The 16,328-nt window shown below is 31.9% G+C and overlaps 2 protein-coding genes across 7 annotated transcripts; one reads left to right on the forward strand and one right to left on the reverse strand.

Annotated features, from left to right (window-relative positions):
• The first annotated feature begins 204 nt into the window (after window positions 1–204).
• LOC131944746 (purine nucleoside phosphorylase) lies at window positions 205–8,437 on the forward strand. Of its 4 annotated transcripts, none has more exons than XM_059305549.1 (7): window positions 205–260; window positions 2,960–3,025; window positions 4,100–4,269; window positions 4,780–4,883; window positions 5,040–5,215; window positions 5,438–5,628; window positions 6,155–8,437. In XM_059305549.1, the coding sequence occupies exons 2-7, from the start codon at window positions 3,000–3,002 to the stop codon at window positions 6,352–6,354; spliced, it is 867 nt and encodes a 288-aa protein (XP_059161532.1). In that variant the 5' UTR covers window positions 205–260; window positions 2,960–2,999; the 3' UTR covers window positions 6,355–8,437. The 4 variants fall into 4 exon arrangements, with proteins under 4 accessions (XP_059161532.1, XP_059161531.1, XP_059161533.1 ...); XM_059305548.1 differs by lacking the exon at window positions 205–260 and adding an exon at window positions 280–353; XM_059305550.1 differs by lacking the exon at window positions 205–260 and adding an exon at window positions 500–520.
• A 1,048-nt stretch (window positions 8,438–9,485) lies between these two features.
• Window positions 9,486–13,609, reverse strand: LOC131944756 (protein dpy-30 homolog). 3 transcript variants are annotated; one of them, XM_059305563.1, is made up of 4 exons: window positions 13,484–13,609; window positions 10,801–10,880; window positions 10,130–10,275; window positions 9,486–9,830 (listed from the first exon to the last, which is right to left on the reverse strand). In XM_059305563.1, exons 2-4 carry the CDS (start codon window positions 10,849–10,851, stop codon window positions 9,767–9,769), a joined length of 261 nt encoding a protein of 86 aa, XP_059161546.1. In that variant the 5' UTR covers window positions 10,852–10,880; window positions 13,484–13,609; the 3' UTR covers window positions 9,486–9,766. The 3 variants fall into 3 exon arrangements, with proteins under 3 accessions (XP_059161546.1, XP_059161543.1, XP_059161545.1); XM_059305560.1 differs by lacking the exon at window positions 13,484–13,609 and adding an exon at window positions 13,298–13,335; XM_059305562.1 differs by lacking the exon at window positions 13,484–13,609 and adding an exon at window positions 13,158–13,241.
• Between the last annotated feature and the right edge of the window lie 2,719 nt (window positions 13,610–16,328).

Here is a 16,328-nt window from a genome sequence, read left to right on the forward strand (position 1 = left end):
TATTTAATATAGATCTAGATCTAGATCTAGAAAATCTAGATCTAGATCTAGATTCTAATAGATTTTTTAAAAAAAAACGCCAGCTGGAAGATTTGCTGCCACATATTTGATTAAATGGAGATTTCAATCGTCACAACTGCATACGCACATCTAGTCAATAGGTGACTAGAATCTAGATCTAGATAGATCTTGACTTAGTAGAGTCTTAGACGTCTAGTGATACTGCTAGCTAGTAAATCGAGTTAGCAGATGTGTGCAGGGTAAGTAGATTAGATCTAATTTTAATTCGTTTAGCGGACTAAGTGACGTTCGGGGCTAACTTCAGGCGTGTTTGGAAAACATATGTCTGCCAGGTGTGTTATAAGTTATAATATTATTTAATTACGTTTCTTCATATTTTTTCACCTTTTTTTCACTTCTACTTTTAAATAAAGATAACAAATCGGTTATTTAGGCCTAGTGCTAACCAAGCGGATCTTAATTAATCCCCCCCCCCTCCCGCAACCAATCATCTCTAAGCGTAAGTTAGAATAACTTAGACCTACACTACTAGAATCTAGATCTAGATTCTAGATATCTAGACCTTCTAGATCTTAGTAGAATCTAGATCTACACTAGGCTACTCTAGTACTCTACTGTTTCGCGTCTCACATTTTCTCCAAGTTCCGTGTTACCGTGTAATTTAGTGTGTAACTGGAGTTATAGTGTGTAAAGTAGTAAGTGTTGTAGTAATAAGTAATAGTAAATAGTAATAAGTCAGTACTGTGTACTGTTAGCAGTCAAGTGGTAAGTAATCTAGACTAGATCGTCTAGATCTAGAAAGCTAGATGGATAATTACTTATATCTAGATCTAGATCTAGGCTAATTTAATAGTCTCTATATTTATTATTAGATCTAGTACTAGATCTAGAGATCTAGTATTATACTAGATCTATAACTGAAAAGTATACTCGATATAATTAAATATATAGTGATATATTATCTAGATCTAGGCCTAGTGATAGATCTAGATCTAGATCTAGATTTCTAAATCTAGATTAGATCTGAAGCAAAACGTCTCCCGGCCTGGCCTCAACCAACCGACGGGCTCGTTGCATACTAGATTCTAGATCTAGATCTAGATAGATCTAGTCTAGATCTAGATCTAGATCTAGGTCTAGATCCATTGTGCACCTAAGGAACATGATATTAAAGTGTGGAATACTTGGACAAGACAGCCTACAAATTTGGACAAAATTTTAATTCATACAAAATTAATTCGGCCTAGGCATCTAATTAAGTCAAATTTAATGTCTTCATGTTGTGACCCACATGCCAACTTTGAAACGAATATGTCTGTTAGAAGTGCCCAAACTTTTGCTCGCCTGTGGCGAATAGCTTGTTAAAATTGCCAAAAATTTCATGCCTTCGCCAAGGTGATGGTGGCCATCTTGGATTTTATTTACCTTTTTACATCAAAATGACTCAAAGATGGATTATGCAAATTTGATAAAAACTTGCAAGATTTAGAGTTGCTAACAACAGTGATGGATTCATTTTAAAATACTTTTATTTTTACAATTATTTCTTTCAGAAAATCACTTTAAATAAAACGGGAGTGATCTCTACTAAACTTTCTTGAATTTATATAACACTACGGGGATGGCAACTCAGAATATAAACATGATTTTTAATCAGATTTTACATACTAAAAAAAAAGGATTGTGCATCAAGTGAAAGGCAAACAATACGTGTATAGTGCGGAATATTAGTACTTTATAAATTCATATAGGTTTTTTGAGAAATCGGAAATAGTGTACTACTTCCGCTAAACGGAAATTACTCAAAATTTGACAGAAGGCAGAGAATTAGATCTTTTACTTTTATCTGTGTGAAAGTTTTAGGCTTTTGAAAAACCAAGAGTAGAATAAGTTCCACTTCTGGTTACCGGAAATCGCTCTAAAGTTGATACAGAACTACAAATTTTATATTTGAAATTTCACAAACTAGCTGTAACGGTACTAAAGTTATCGTGTTCACAGACATATACACACACACACTTAGACACACAGATATATGGACAAAATTGTTTTTCGACTCAGGGTGGTGTAAAACATTAAGATTTGTGAAACTCTCTATTTCAATTTTTTTGCACGATTACAATACGCATATGAGAAAGTAAAAAACATACATTTGTGCAAAAAATACACCATTTTAACTGTAAAAGAAAAACCATAAAAATTTTCAAAAATGTGTTCTATCAGTTTTGTTGGTAGGCCTATATGTACAGAATAACCATAGAAAATTTTAATGTTAAAATTGCAAAAAAAAAATCCAAGATGGTTGCCATCACCATGGCAACGGCAGGAAATTTTGGACCATTTAAATTTTTTTAGACTTAACTCTTTCAGTTATAACTATATGCTAGATATGATAGCATTAGGTTTATTAATAAGCATTTTGGCTAATTTGGTTTTCATCTCCTGCCCATGCCCTTAATTAAATGCATTGAAAGTAATAAGTAAGAAAAGAAAACAAATTTGCTTTCTTTAAGGTCGCAAAAATGTGATGAGCCACAAATGTATTCATTATAGATATACTATATTGCAAGCACATTGTCTTTATTTTCTTATTGTCAGTGCATTTAAATATAAAAAAAGCATAGGACGGATAAAGCAGGGAATAGACACCACATCATGGTATTATGATCAGTTGGTTACTATTAGCCTATGAGGCCCCAGTTGACACCCCACCTTTTAGATTCCTCCTTCACAAAAAGTCAACCCCCCCTACCTCGCAATCACACCACACCTCAACATACACCCCACCTCCCAAATTGTATTTTTATTTTTTAAAGAAGGATGAAAGACCCTTATAACTCAAAATCACATTTTGATGACACATGTGTTGATTTCCACTTTGGATTTTCTCTCAGTATTCAAATTGGAGATAAATAATATACTTTATTTTTTATTTCAGCTACTGAAAATTGACCTTTAAAAGATTGAAGAAATTTACAATGGCTGTTGATATGTCTGCTATAGGGTATGTTAAGAAAATATACTTTATATAAACATCTTTTTATATAGTCAAATCAGTTATTTATTGCAATTTGCAAAAGTAAATTCAGATCTCTATGGTCTATAATTTTTAAAAAGGCTTCTTTTGGCTGCTTGTACAATGGGAAATAAATGTAGACAAAGATTTATATTTTTCCATTTTCTTTTATTCTAAACTTATAGAAAAACACTAGTTGTGGAAAATTGTAATAGTAGGTATGGCTAAATGTTTACTAAAAAAAAAAAATCTGACACTTTTTTGACCTAACAAATGTTTATTGAGAAAGAAATTTTAATTATTTAAATCTTCATAGAAGAATCTACACAATTTTTTTTTAAGTTTTAAACTTTATTTTGCTGAATTCACTTTTAAAAATGGTTGATTGCATCACTTAACTTGTAGAGTTTATATAAAATAATACAGAAATAAATTTGATAACACCGGGATTGTGTGTTTAACTGCTTAGCACTAACAAGAATGAAAATTACCATTTAACTCCAATAACAAATTATGAAAAAGTAAAATTCAGATTCATTTTTAAGAAAAATGATTGTTGAAGTTCTGTTTTTTGTTATATAAATTTTAAAAATATTTAAACATGTTTTTTTTAAAACTACTAAAGTATCCTTTTGACTATTCATAATGAACCTCCTCTGTTATTACTGTAAGTTGTAAGGTTATTCTTTTCATCTTTTCTCTTATCCTTGTCCTGGTAACAACTAACTATGGATAAAAACTAACTCTGCTTGTAAAACTGCTTAGTATTTAAAACTCATTGCTGTTAACACTTAATTTACAAGAATCACATTCTTTAAATAAAACACATGATAAACATAGTCAATTTTTCTACAGTAATCATTTGTCATTTAAGTAATGATAGTGTCAGTAAATATTAAAATATATTTAGACAGAAGATTAAATATTATGGTCTTTCATTTTTGTCAACTTTAATTATTTAAGGATCAAATTTTACCAATAATTTCAGTCAAATTTTATATTTTATTATTCAATGTGTTATATATGATGAATAGGTGTGTATTTTATTCTCTCTGTGATCAGGTATACATTTGAAGATATCCAGGGCATGGCTAATGCAATCCTAAAGCATACCCCTCTCCGCCCCAAGGTGGGTCTTATATGTGGAACAGGTCTAGGAGGAATAGGAGATGCTGTTGAAAATCCTGTAACAATTCCTTATGATAAAATACCCGGATTTCCTGTCATTACAGGTAAGCATAAATTGTTTACCAATTGGATGAGAAATGTGGAAGGATTGGACACACTTTGCACAAACCAACAAACATCACCAGACAGGAATTACTTTGGAACCCACCAAGGAGAGGTTTAACTAAGTAGACCCAAACAGGCTTGGAAAAGATCATTGTCAAAGAAAGCCTGAATGTCATGGACCCAACTTGAAGGAAGCACTCAAAACTGAATAAGATGGAGAGGTGTGGTTGCATCCCTATGCTCCACAAGTTAACTTGAGATAGCATTAAAAGCTACGTGGCTTATTTAAATTTGAGAAGGTAGTTTATGCATAACATGTTTTATTTTTATTAGTCATCAGTTGTGCACCCAAGATGTTATGGTTGGCCATGTCTTGTTTTCAGTCTGGCTAAGTCTCATTGATGATTCCAAGCTTCTTGCCTGACTAGAGACTGGTTGTTGTTTTTGACAAATCTGAGAGTTTACAAAAGTTGAGATGATTTAACTTGAATTCTATTATTTCTTTACAGTGGTGGGGCATGCTGGGAAATTTGTGATAGGCACTTTAAAAGGAAAACCAGTTCTTTTAATGATGGGAAGATTTCATTATTACGAAGGACATCCTATGTGGAAGGTTTATTGAGATTTATTTTTAAAAATCTGCCTTTTATATTAGCTTAGTTTTTACTGTGATAAATTGATAGATCCTGAAGGTAATACATTAATAAATATTAAATAAGCTAAAGATGTTATGATGTGAAATATGTCATGTGTATGTTTGACATGCCAGGTTGCCATGCCAGTCCGTGTCATGAAAGCCATGGGGATAGAAACCCTACTGTTAACCAATGCCGCAGGTGGGCTAAATCAAGACTACAAGACAGGTGACATCATGCTCCTGACAGATCATATTGATCTACCTGGTCTAACTGGAGAATGTGTGCTCATTGGTAAAAATGATGAAAGGTAATTTTTCTTTTAACTTCTTTAGCTTGTTTGATATTTATATTTTTTTAAAGAATTATGACATTGTAATTTCAAGCTACTAGGATAGTTAAAATAATACATTTAAGTTCAAATAAAAAAGTTTGTACGGAAAATAAATAATAAGATTGAAGTGTTGTTCTTCAATACTTTTTAATGTTTTTAATGTGTAATGAAAATTAAATATTTATTTTCTAACAAAAGGTTTGGTCCAAGATTTGTTGCTACCAATGGAGCCTACGATGTAGATCTGAGGCAGAAGTTCTTGAAGGTAGCCTCTGATTTGGGTCACGCCAAATTAATGAGGGAAGGTGTTTACATTATGATTGGTGGACCCACATTTTCCTCGGCAGCTGAAGCTCGTGTGCTGCGCATGTTTGGAGCTGATGCTGTTGGTGAGTTTGTCAATAATCCTCTGCATTATTAGTGTTTTACAGGCTCCTCTTTGTATGATTTCCAACTTTAGTGACTGGAATTCCTTAAGCACCTGGTACAACCTTGTTGGTAACTTATCTTCTTTTATTTTAAATTTTCACTTGTCACAAGTAATTCAATGAGATTTTACAAAGGTTGACCTGACTTGCTGTGTTGAGTTTAACATACACACACGATCTTCTTCTTAATCCTGTTCGTGCCCAAGACACAAATGACAGATTAAGTAGAGTTCATCTGATTTATTGACCTCGGCATATGAAGGGATAGTGTGGTCAGCACTATGCCCAGTTGCCTATGTTTCCCTAACGTAAGTTAGGTACCCATCAGAGCTGGGTGGACTCAGGGATGTTCCTCTGATTTGAACCCCGATTTGAACTTGCGACTCTCGGATGAGCAGTCTAGCTCTCTATTGCTAGGCCACGCCGTCCCCCCACACACACAATCTAGGTTGCTGTAATACACCCCTTCCACTTATATATTTGACAGGAATGAGTACAGTGCCTGAAGCTGTTGTGGGGCGCCACAGTGGTATGCGTGTGTTTGGGGTCTCCCTCATCACTGACATGGTGGACCTGGATGTGGGATCTCAGTTTCAGGTCACCCACGAGGAGGTTTTAAAGACAGCCAATGAACGAGCCCAGCTAATGCAAAAAATGTTCCTGAACTTTGTACAACTTATTGACTAGATTTGATGTTAACTACTTTTAGAGAATAGTAATGTTATCGTTTTATAAGTAGATATCTTTTTACGAATGAAACATTGTATAAAAAGTAAATTATACACATTTTCTGTGAAAAGCAAATCATATATTTTATGAGTTAAACATTACTGAAAATTATAATTTTGCCATAAAGCAATAATTTGTGGAAACAGTATGTGAACAGATTGATCCATTGTAAACATGTATGCCTTCAAGCAAAAGCTCAATGTTTTTTTGTTTTTAACTCTGTCTTCATCAGAGTTGTAGCAGATTTGTATAACCATAGGAAGCAAAGTTTGTGTTGTAGCAGAATTGTATTACCATAGGAACATAGTTTGAACTCTTGAAATCAATTGTATCTTTGCTTAGAAATTTTTTTTTATTACATTTAACAGTTAGATTATAATAGTTAGCTTTTCAGCAATGATTAATAGCTGTATTTTACAGAAATGTTAAAGTATTGTGTTTACTAATAATGTATAAACAGTCCTTGCTCAAACTTGTATATTTATCTAATTTTTCAATAACTGACTTAGATTTCCAGAAAATGACCAGAGACGATCCTTTTTCAAAAGTGATAATTTTACACTTCATTTGTTCTTCTTTATTTTATGGGAAAGAGGCTGTATTATTAGGACTTGGAGATTGAGCAGCAACAATATACATGTCATTTTTAAGTTAAATAAACATAATAAGAGCAAATTATTTTGGACAAGCTTGACATTTTTATACCTTTCTAGACATCAATGTTTGATTCCATTTTTATTTGTTAATGCATCATTTTCTCAAAGTGCTTCCATTTAAGTTTTATTAGTAACATTAATTGCATTTAACAAGATTATCTGATATTCAAGATTACTCTTGTGGTGAATCAAATAGTTGTTCATTGTGATTTAGCTTAGTAAAATATTTTGATGGAAACCTAGCTGCTCAATTGAAAAAAAATCAAACTTTGTTTTTAAGTGTCCTATATTTGAGGCAACTAGTCTGATCTCATGACATAATATACTTTCATGTAGTGCTGTAAAATGCCATTTGCCTGAGAGAATTGGGTCAGACTCAGCATTTACAGTACACTAAATATTGTATTCATTGTATAGTGTTTTATTTTTGTAATCTTTTATACATCTTTGGAAATAGCTTAGTATGTGCTAACATTCAATTAGTTTTAGAACTCATCCTATATAATTTTTTTGGTATTATATTGGCTACAAAAGTTAAATTTATAATGATTCGTTCAGTATTAAACAGAGAATACTTTTACGCAACATTGTTTTTTTTTTAAAAAATTATTTTTGTATAATCAAGATAAAAATCAAAATTATTTTTTTTTGAGTAACACATCTCTTACAATTTGTAAGCAGCAGTAAACTCAATAATTGCTGTAGAATGTTAATTAAATGTTAGTCAAGTTCTGTAACCCAGCAGTAATTCATGTAACACTGGAAATCCTTATATAATAACATTATATAGTTTTATTTGACTGTTGTAAGCCATCATTATAAAATCATAGTTTATTTTATAAAATGATACAATTTTTTTTCACTGCCCCGTGCTAAACTAATGTAGGGCTTATCAACAGATGATTTCTATATTTCTATTATATATATTATAAGCTTTGGTCTATTCTTTTGTTGACCCACATCTAAGGCAGTGATTTCGTTCAAACTTTCCAGGCTCTGGAGACTATATAAGAAAATGTCATTTGTAATCTAATCAAATATTAAAGCATTCATTAAAAATCAATTTTAAAAGATCACTAAATTCAACATCAAAAGGGGAAATAATAAAATTATGAACTATTTACACACACCTGAGATTTGGCCAACTGGTAACCAGGGACTGATAATTGTTAATTGCCAGCTATTGGTTAGGTTTTAAAGCTAAATTCTTTAGTTCTAAAGTGATGATTGTTTTTGAAAACAGATATTGACCTCTATTTAACTTTATTTTTAATTCAGGATTACTAAAAAGAAGAAAATAAACCAAGTATACAAACCTTTATAAATAAGCTTTTGAATATATTGAAAATAACACTAATTTGCTTTCTTTAGTAAAAGAGTTGGTTGCTTATTAAATTTATTTCACATTTTTGAAATAAATGGTTTTTTATAGAAAGCAAATTTGTGTTATTTTTTAAATTTTCACAGTATTTAAAAGTTTATAATTATAAAGGTTTTTTAGTTTGTTTTATTATTTATGGCTAAATTTATTTTTGAATAGAAAAAATTATTTTATGGATGAAATATTTTGGCTTTGAATTTTTTCTTGTTAATGGTTTATGTTAATTTTAATAGCAATTTTGTGATATAAATTGTTTGTAACTCTTATTCTCAACTAAAATAAGATGTGATCTGAATAATTTACGCAAGTGCTTCAAATATTTTTGTATTTGCACATTTCATTCAAAGAACAAATATAATAAAATAAAAAAAGCATTATTTAGAATTTTTAACTTTACTTTCAATGGAGATGTTTGTATTTGTTTATAAAACTTTTTTTATTAGTCTACAAATATTTCTTAGAATTTCTGTGATGGGATTTAGTATCATTTTAATAAAATAGAAATTTTCTAGATGATATATATTGTTATCTTTTCGTACTAAATTGACTTACCTTTATCTAATTTGATGTAATATTTTCATGTACCTTGTGAGGCAGGCTGACCTGAATTAAGGACACTTTTCATGTTATCTTCTCTGGCTGTGTATCTAACACTACCAAGGTAGACTACAAATGTTAATGCAGAATGCTGCAGTAACCTTTATTTCACTTATCAACTAAAAAACCTACACTATAAAAAACATAAGCTTTTAAATTTAATAGGTATGTTCATAATATATTTAGATATATATATATATATATATATATATATATATATATATATATATATATATATATATATATATATATATATAGTGGTACCTCAACATACATGATATTTAAGATAGGCGAGATCGATTGAGCGATTATTTTGCTGTAAGTTACAAAGAAAATGTTTAAATACGTGGAACCAGTCTGGTTCCACAGTTCATGGAAAAGAACAGACAAGTTTTCAAGAGGTACAGTAGCAGATAAAACAGGCTTTTAAAAAGAAATGGCAAAAACAAAATTGTATGATACATGAATGTTTATTTTTACAAAGGCATGATGGGGTTTAAAAATTCACTAACATATACAAAAGTGCTTGTATCAATATTTAAGATGTTTGAATGTGTCTGTCACGTTGAGCTACATGGCGTCTTCTTTACAATGGCCATCTTCATGTCAGGTACACAAACCATATCGTGGAATGAACATTGATAAAAACAACACTTAATCATTACTGACTGAATATTCACAATATTTAGATCTATTCCATGCAACCATGGTCTAAAATGATCAAGATGAAATGGCATCAATCAAACTGGTCTTTATTTTTCAATAAGTAGGCAGCTAAAAACTCAATAGGGTTTGGTGGCCTAGAAAGAGAAATTTTAAAAATTAATATAATAAGATTCATTAAATATTTTTATTACTTGGTAGTTAATTTGAAATCACAATAATAAAGACTTAGACTTACTACATGTTAAAATTTGAAATACTCCAGAGTCATGCAATTGATCAAAACAAAAACAAAAAACCCCAGCTATTATATAGATATATATATATAGATAGATATTTATATATAGATATTTATATATATATAGATATTTATATATATATAAATATATATATATTTTCATCTATGCACAAGTATATAGCTCTCTACATAAATTACCTCTCTCTGGCCAGGACAGACATTCCAGAAAGTAATATAGGAACAACAGTCTGGTCCAGGTAAGCTCTCGTTGGAAGGGATTGGAGATCTACTTTTGGTCTTTTGCTTGGAATTTCAGCTGCTTCTTTCTCACTTGTAATGATTTTCTAAAAGTATCAAGTGTAGGAAAAAAAGTCAAGCAATTGGCAAAAAAACAGTATTTTTGTGTTGCTTCTAAAATAGGATGGATGAATACAATATCCTTGGTAGAAGGTACTGAAAAATATGTCAGAACACAAATTTAAGATATAAGTGAATATTTTAAAGCTAAAATAAATTGTTAGATTTGCCTGAGATAAACAATGTTTACAATGTTGTGAAACAAAGTAATATGGTAAGTCTGTAGAGCTCAAGCTATTGTAACATATCTAAGAAAGAAAAAAGTTAAGCAGGTTTCAAAAGCATAATGAATGGGTTAAAATATGAAAACATTTCGTATGCCAAGTATTGCGCTGTAACTACTTGTCTATTTTTGTGAAGGATATCATAGTTATATATTGTATATTTTTCTTTTTTTTTCTTATATAATATAATCAAATGGTATTTTTTTGGTTGTATAGTTAATTATGCCTCTTAATTGAATTAAGGCATTAAGGTGAGTAATTTTGTTTAGTTTAAAGTGATATAGTTACCTGTATATTGTCTGGAACATCCTGTGATTCCATTGTTTCAGTTGAGAGCATAGCCGCACTAATGGGCCTTGATGCTGTATCTAAAAAAATAATTTATTTTATATTAAGTACATGGCATTAAGATAATATTAAAACAACGTAGCCAGTTTTTGCGAAGTAGATACAAAAAAGAAATTAAAACTGCTAATAATAGGTTGAATTATGGATTTTTTTAAATAAAATATTCTGTTATTTCAAATACACCATTAAGTTCCTTACCCCTTAAGAGAACATTTGACACCACATTTGAATATCTAGCTTACTCGGTTGACGAGAAAAGAGAGAATTTGAAATTTTTCCGATATTGGAAAATGAAAGACAAAACCGCGTTTTAGCCCCTCGACCGGCATAACATTACGTCGTGGACGTGTGTACACGAGCTATTAATTCCCGCCATGGTAATTGCGTCAGCTTAGGTTATTTACTCACCGGAAAATAACAAAAAGCAACTGAACAAAAAGCAACTGGTTGATAATAAAACTAGATCTAGTTATTTTATTATTTATTAAATTCTACTCTACATGTTATTCATACCATTTTATGAAATAATGAGCACCTGCATAAATCAAATGACCATAATAAATATTTTTATTTCAAATCCTAATTTTAAATAATATATGCATAAAATAATATGATAGTGTAATAGTTAAGATAGTTTATAAATAAAAATACATTTTACACTCAATCACTTTATATTGAGTCAACAGTGTGGCAGCTGAGGTTCATACATGGTATTCCGTATTAGTGTCTTTTTTTTTTACATTACATTTTTTTTCATCTTGAAATCATGACGTATGTGATTTTTTTTTTTTAAATAAAATCTCCAAACATCGTCACTCGCGTGATTGCTTGCTTACTTTTACTATCCTGTGGATGAAAAATCCCACCACGGTCGCGGGTCACCGTGAGTTCAGCAGGCCTATAGTACACGTCATAGAATGAACACGCGTACACGAGATGGTCGGTGTCTTCACTTCTCTCTCTCTTCCCCCCCCCCATTCTTCAAGCAAATTGAAAACCAGACCTACTTCCCTACTTCTGGACATTTTTTTTAAAGTTCGGTCATTTTTTTAAAAGTTCACATATCATTATCAGGCATGCTAGACAGCCAGCTGTATAAAAATTATTTTTTTTTAAACTAGATCTACGTCTAGCTTAAAAAAAAATAAATAAATAAACGTTTAAAATGCCCGTAAACAGATTATTTAGCGCAAAAAAAAGGCCGCTGAACGAGCATTTTTTAAAATACGCAGCAATGAAAAAGGCTAACGGCCGATCAATTAAGTCTAAAAATCGCCCGTAATTAGGCCTAGCTTTGAAAAAGGCCACTGAACGAGCATCACTGATTATATAAACGAATAGGCCACGCAGCGTTGACGAGGTTAACCACCGGTCACGAATGCAGCAACTGTCGGCCCACAGTGAAGAAAAAAAATCAATATACTAATAAAATTACTAATACAATAATAATGTCCATAATTTTACTTTTTCCGCACATGCTACAATTGAATTATAATTAAAATACTAGATTTAACAGTTCATTCCGCAAAAAACAAAAACTAGTTGTTTCTGTGAGGTAACTAGCGTAACAATGACGTCATGATACTAAAAATAGCGGATAGAAATGTCAGCGGGGGTACCTCATCCTCGAGTGAGATTTTGGAAAAAGTAATCAAAAATACTGTAAATATACATGATAAATATATCAATTATATATTAATGTACAGTTAGTCGAGCCGTTTTCCCCGTTAGTCGGTCGTTTTTGGCGGCGGTTCAGTTTTTACGGAGAGTGCTCCACTAGACATCCTCTCATTATTTACAACCACGAATCTTGCGATTTTTTCTGGCATTCTAAGGCATATTATCCATTTTATTAGCAATTTGCATTAAAATAATGATGAGAATTTGCGATATAAACAGTTTTTTCATTTGTCGTGGATGGGACCCCTAAAATAAACGTAAAACCCGTCAGAAAACGACGCGTGACGTTTCAGGGTCAGAGGTCAATCCTACCATCTAAGCAATGCGCCAGACTACTAATAAACAGAGTGTGGCAACATTGTGTTATCTAGCGAGAATGAGTAATAGGCCTAATAAATATAAAGGAGTGTGGGAATGTCACAACAAAAGTATTTTTAAAAGTAACAAGTTAAAAGCATCCATCAGGCAATATATTGACTGATGAAGTGGATGCCATGGGGCTAAAAGTCAAAGTTTGTCATGGACTGGTGTGGCTGTGGTGTAACCAACCAGTCCAGTTACTGTCTGTGACTATGCTGCAAGCGCTTCTCTAGATCTACATATTTTATGCAATGTACCGTGAGCCATATATGCACACAAGCTGATATTGATACTACACAACGGTACAATTGGTAAAGTAAATCGACAGTAGTAGTTATAGATAACTTGTGTAAGGATAAAATTAAAATCGGTTGGTAAGTCAACAAAGTAATTCTACCTTCCGCCATGTTTTTGTTTCCAAGGGAAGTATAATAATTGTAGCCTCCCTTTACTAATTTGTTTTCATTCGCCGTTGTGATTTTCATAATTTATTATTATTGAAACCTCCTGCACACACAATTTTAAAACACAATAAAGGCTCATAGTTCCAAATAATGTGTTTGCCACCATTATAACTACCAACCTGTTTTTCGGAGCCTGCCTTTTGTCCAAACAGCCTCTCAAAAGAGACTACTTTAGTCGTATAATGAAGAAAACAATGCGCTCACAATGCTTGACCTACTTACAAAGCCAATTCCCGCGGCATACTGTTAGGCTCTGGCAAACCGGCGAAAATTGAGTGAGAGTGAAAACGTAGATCTAGATCTATGTGATAGTAATCGTTTCTTGCTAGATCGAGATCTAGACCAATATAGGCTACTATTGTAAAATTAATCCTTGAAAATTCGGGAAAAAATCATCACTAGCCTAACACTTCAAATAAGACATGTCTAAAGTAATTAATGACTAAAAAATTGTCTAAAATACTAGATCTATAGACTAGATCTGATTACAACACAAAGCTTAGTGAAGTGTCTAGTTATAGTTTGAGACGGAAAAATAAAATATTTTAAATACGACTGAATTGTTGATTAGTAAGAACATGAATAAATATTTAGACTTTCTTCTTCTAATATAAATAATAGGCCTGCAATTCAGATTCCCCCCCCCCCTCCCTTTTCATCTTCCATATCCATGAACAAGTCGGTATATTATGCGGAAAAATTAATTAACATAGATCTAGATAATATCTAAAATTTAAATACATTTTGTCTGATCAGGCCAAAGCTTCGGAAGTAGACGTACCAAAGAGAACCAATCGTTTTTGCTTGTAGAGACTAAAAATAATTATGTAGAATGCTGAAGACGCTTATCGGCAACCTTAGCCTCAAGTGGTTGGGTACAGGGCTCACGTCTCTCTGGTGTTGACTTTGGTTCTCATTAGTAATGTGGTAGGAGCAGGCGGGTGTGGTCCTCACCTGGTGACACTATTTAATGGGTTACCCAAAATAGAAAATTGCAAAATTTACTGACAAAACGTTTTATCCAGTTGAATTAATGATAGGACTGGGGTGGAGGTAACACCAAGCCAATTTTTTTAAATGTTCGAAGGGTAACCATGTGTAACGCCTGGAGCTATGGCACTGGGCACATCCTATTCTATTGACCCCATTGGTTTCTACGCCTCGACTGACATAGTTGGGCCCACAGGCTACATGTAGTTTAGTTGTACGATCATGGCAGAATGCTGTGATAGTTATAGGAACGGCTGACCTATCTGTCATGGCTACATAAGCTTACACATTCTAGTGCTGACCACACGTCCGATCGGACTAACCTCAGCAGTGGGGCAATTTATGACGTTTACACACAACACATTCAATTATACCCCCCTCCCCCCGTGTGTGTAGTTATTAATGTTCATACAGTTATTTGTTTAAGGTGGTGGTCAGTCCAAATACATCAGAATACGTTGTCCAGCTTCTGATAGCATTGTCATCAAAATGCGTTAGATACTAAGATAATTATTGACACGTTTGCTTGCTTCTTTATCTGTGCTAAGCTATTTTCCCCCTGGATGTGGCAAAATATATCTTTACTAAAGCACACGAGATTTCCTGGGGAAAAACGAGAGAGAACAGACACATTTTTGTATGTTTTATTGTTGGTACTTTGGTGAACCAGTAGGCTTTAGTACTCGTACAGACTTGCATTGACCAATAGAACAAGTAAAAATAATGCTTTTATTGGGGGGAAACGTAGGATATATATAGGCCTATATTTCTGCTCAAATAATATGTATATCAACTTTGTGCACTATTTTTAACAACATCAAAAATAAAAACACAAATTGATGTTGCTGATGATGATATATTTTACAGACAGTTTATTTGAATAAGTACATTCTGGTTCATGAATTTCACAAAAGTTTTGACAAATAATATATTTAACTAGAGCTATCAGAAGAAAAAAGTCTGGAGTAGTATAACTGGCATGAAATATTTTCACTACTTCAGGGTTACATTTAAACTCCAATGCAGATTTACAGATGAGCAAATGACTTGTGTGAGCTCCCAATGTTTGCGTTATTTTCATTTGGTACAAAAAATACTTGCATGATATGTGTAGACCGCTTAAAGTAGCCTTGAAACATGGCAGCCAAAATACTTTTTTGCCTACTTATACTTTAAAGCACATTATCCATAGCATCATTCTGTTATGCTGCCTTTATTGTCCTTTTAGACAACTATCATTAATTTTGTTTATTATATATTTAAAAGATCATAAATCACACAGAATAAAAGAGATTTTCATTGTAAATAATATCACAAATAGTGTGCAACTTATTTAGATAGAACAATAGATATAATGATAATAATAGATTTCTTTGTATCTAAACAAGTTGCAATCAGTTGTAGAGCCATATTGCTTTGTCATGCTTCATTGATTTTACATCTCAGACAGCCTTTGGAATATTTTGCATAGTTATATTCAAACACTGTTATACTGCATGACTTGAATTTTTAAAAATTTCCTTCTAATCAAACTTTAAACTGAAAAAAAATAAAAATAAAGAGTACCCAACATCATTATTGTTGTAACACAAAGATTTTAGGCTTTTATAAAATGCACCAGTCTTTATCATATGATACATTGTTTTACTAGGTAAATCGTAAAACCTTAAAAAAAAAATTCTACAAATTATGATCCAGTTTAAATAGGCTGATTAACTTTTCAAAAATTATCCTGATAGCATATTTAACGTATTAAATAAACTAGCAATTAACACAAATAGCAATAAACACAAATAATTACTCTCTATTTCAATAAACAATTAGCAAATGGCAGATAAAAAGAAATGAGTCATTTTAAATTGTAAAGATAAAAACAAGGCAAAACCCAACTGGTTAACACTTGCGTGCTGTCAGTGCAACCAGCGAAAAACCCTGAAACACCAATCCCAAACACAATTATTGCAATCATTAAAA

The sequence above is a fragment of the Physella acuta genome, unplaced genomic scaffold (genome assembly GCF_028476545.2).
Source record: "Physella acuta isolate Inbredline_101_S28 unplaced genomic scaffold, ASM2847654v3 ptg000507l, whole genome shotgun sequence".
Lineage (NCBI taxonomy): Eukaryota > Metazoa > Mollusca > Gastropoda > Physidae > Physella > Physella acuta.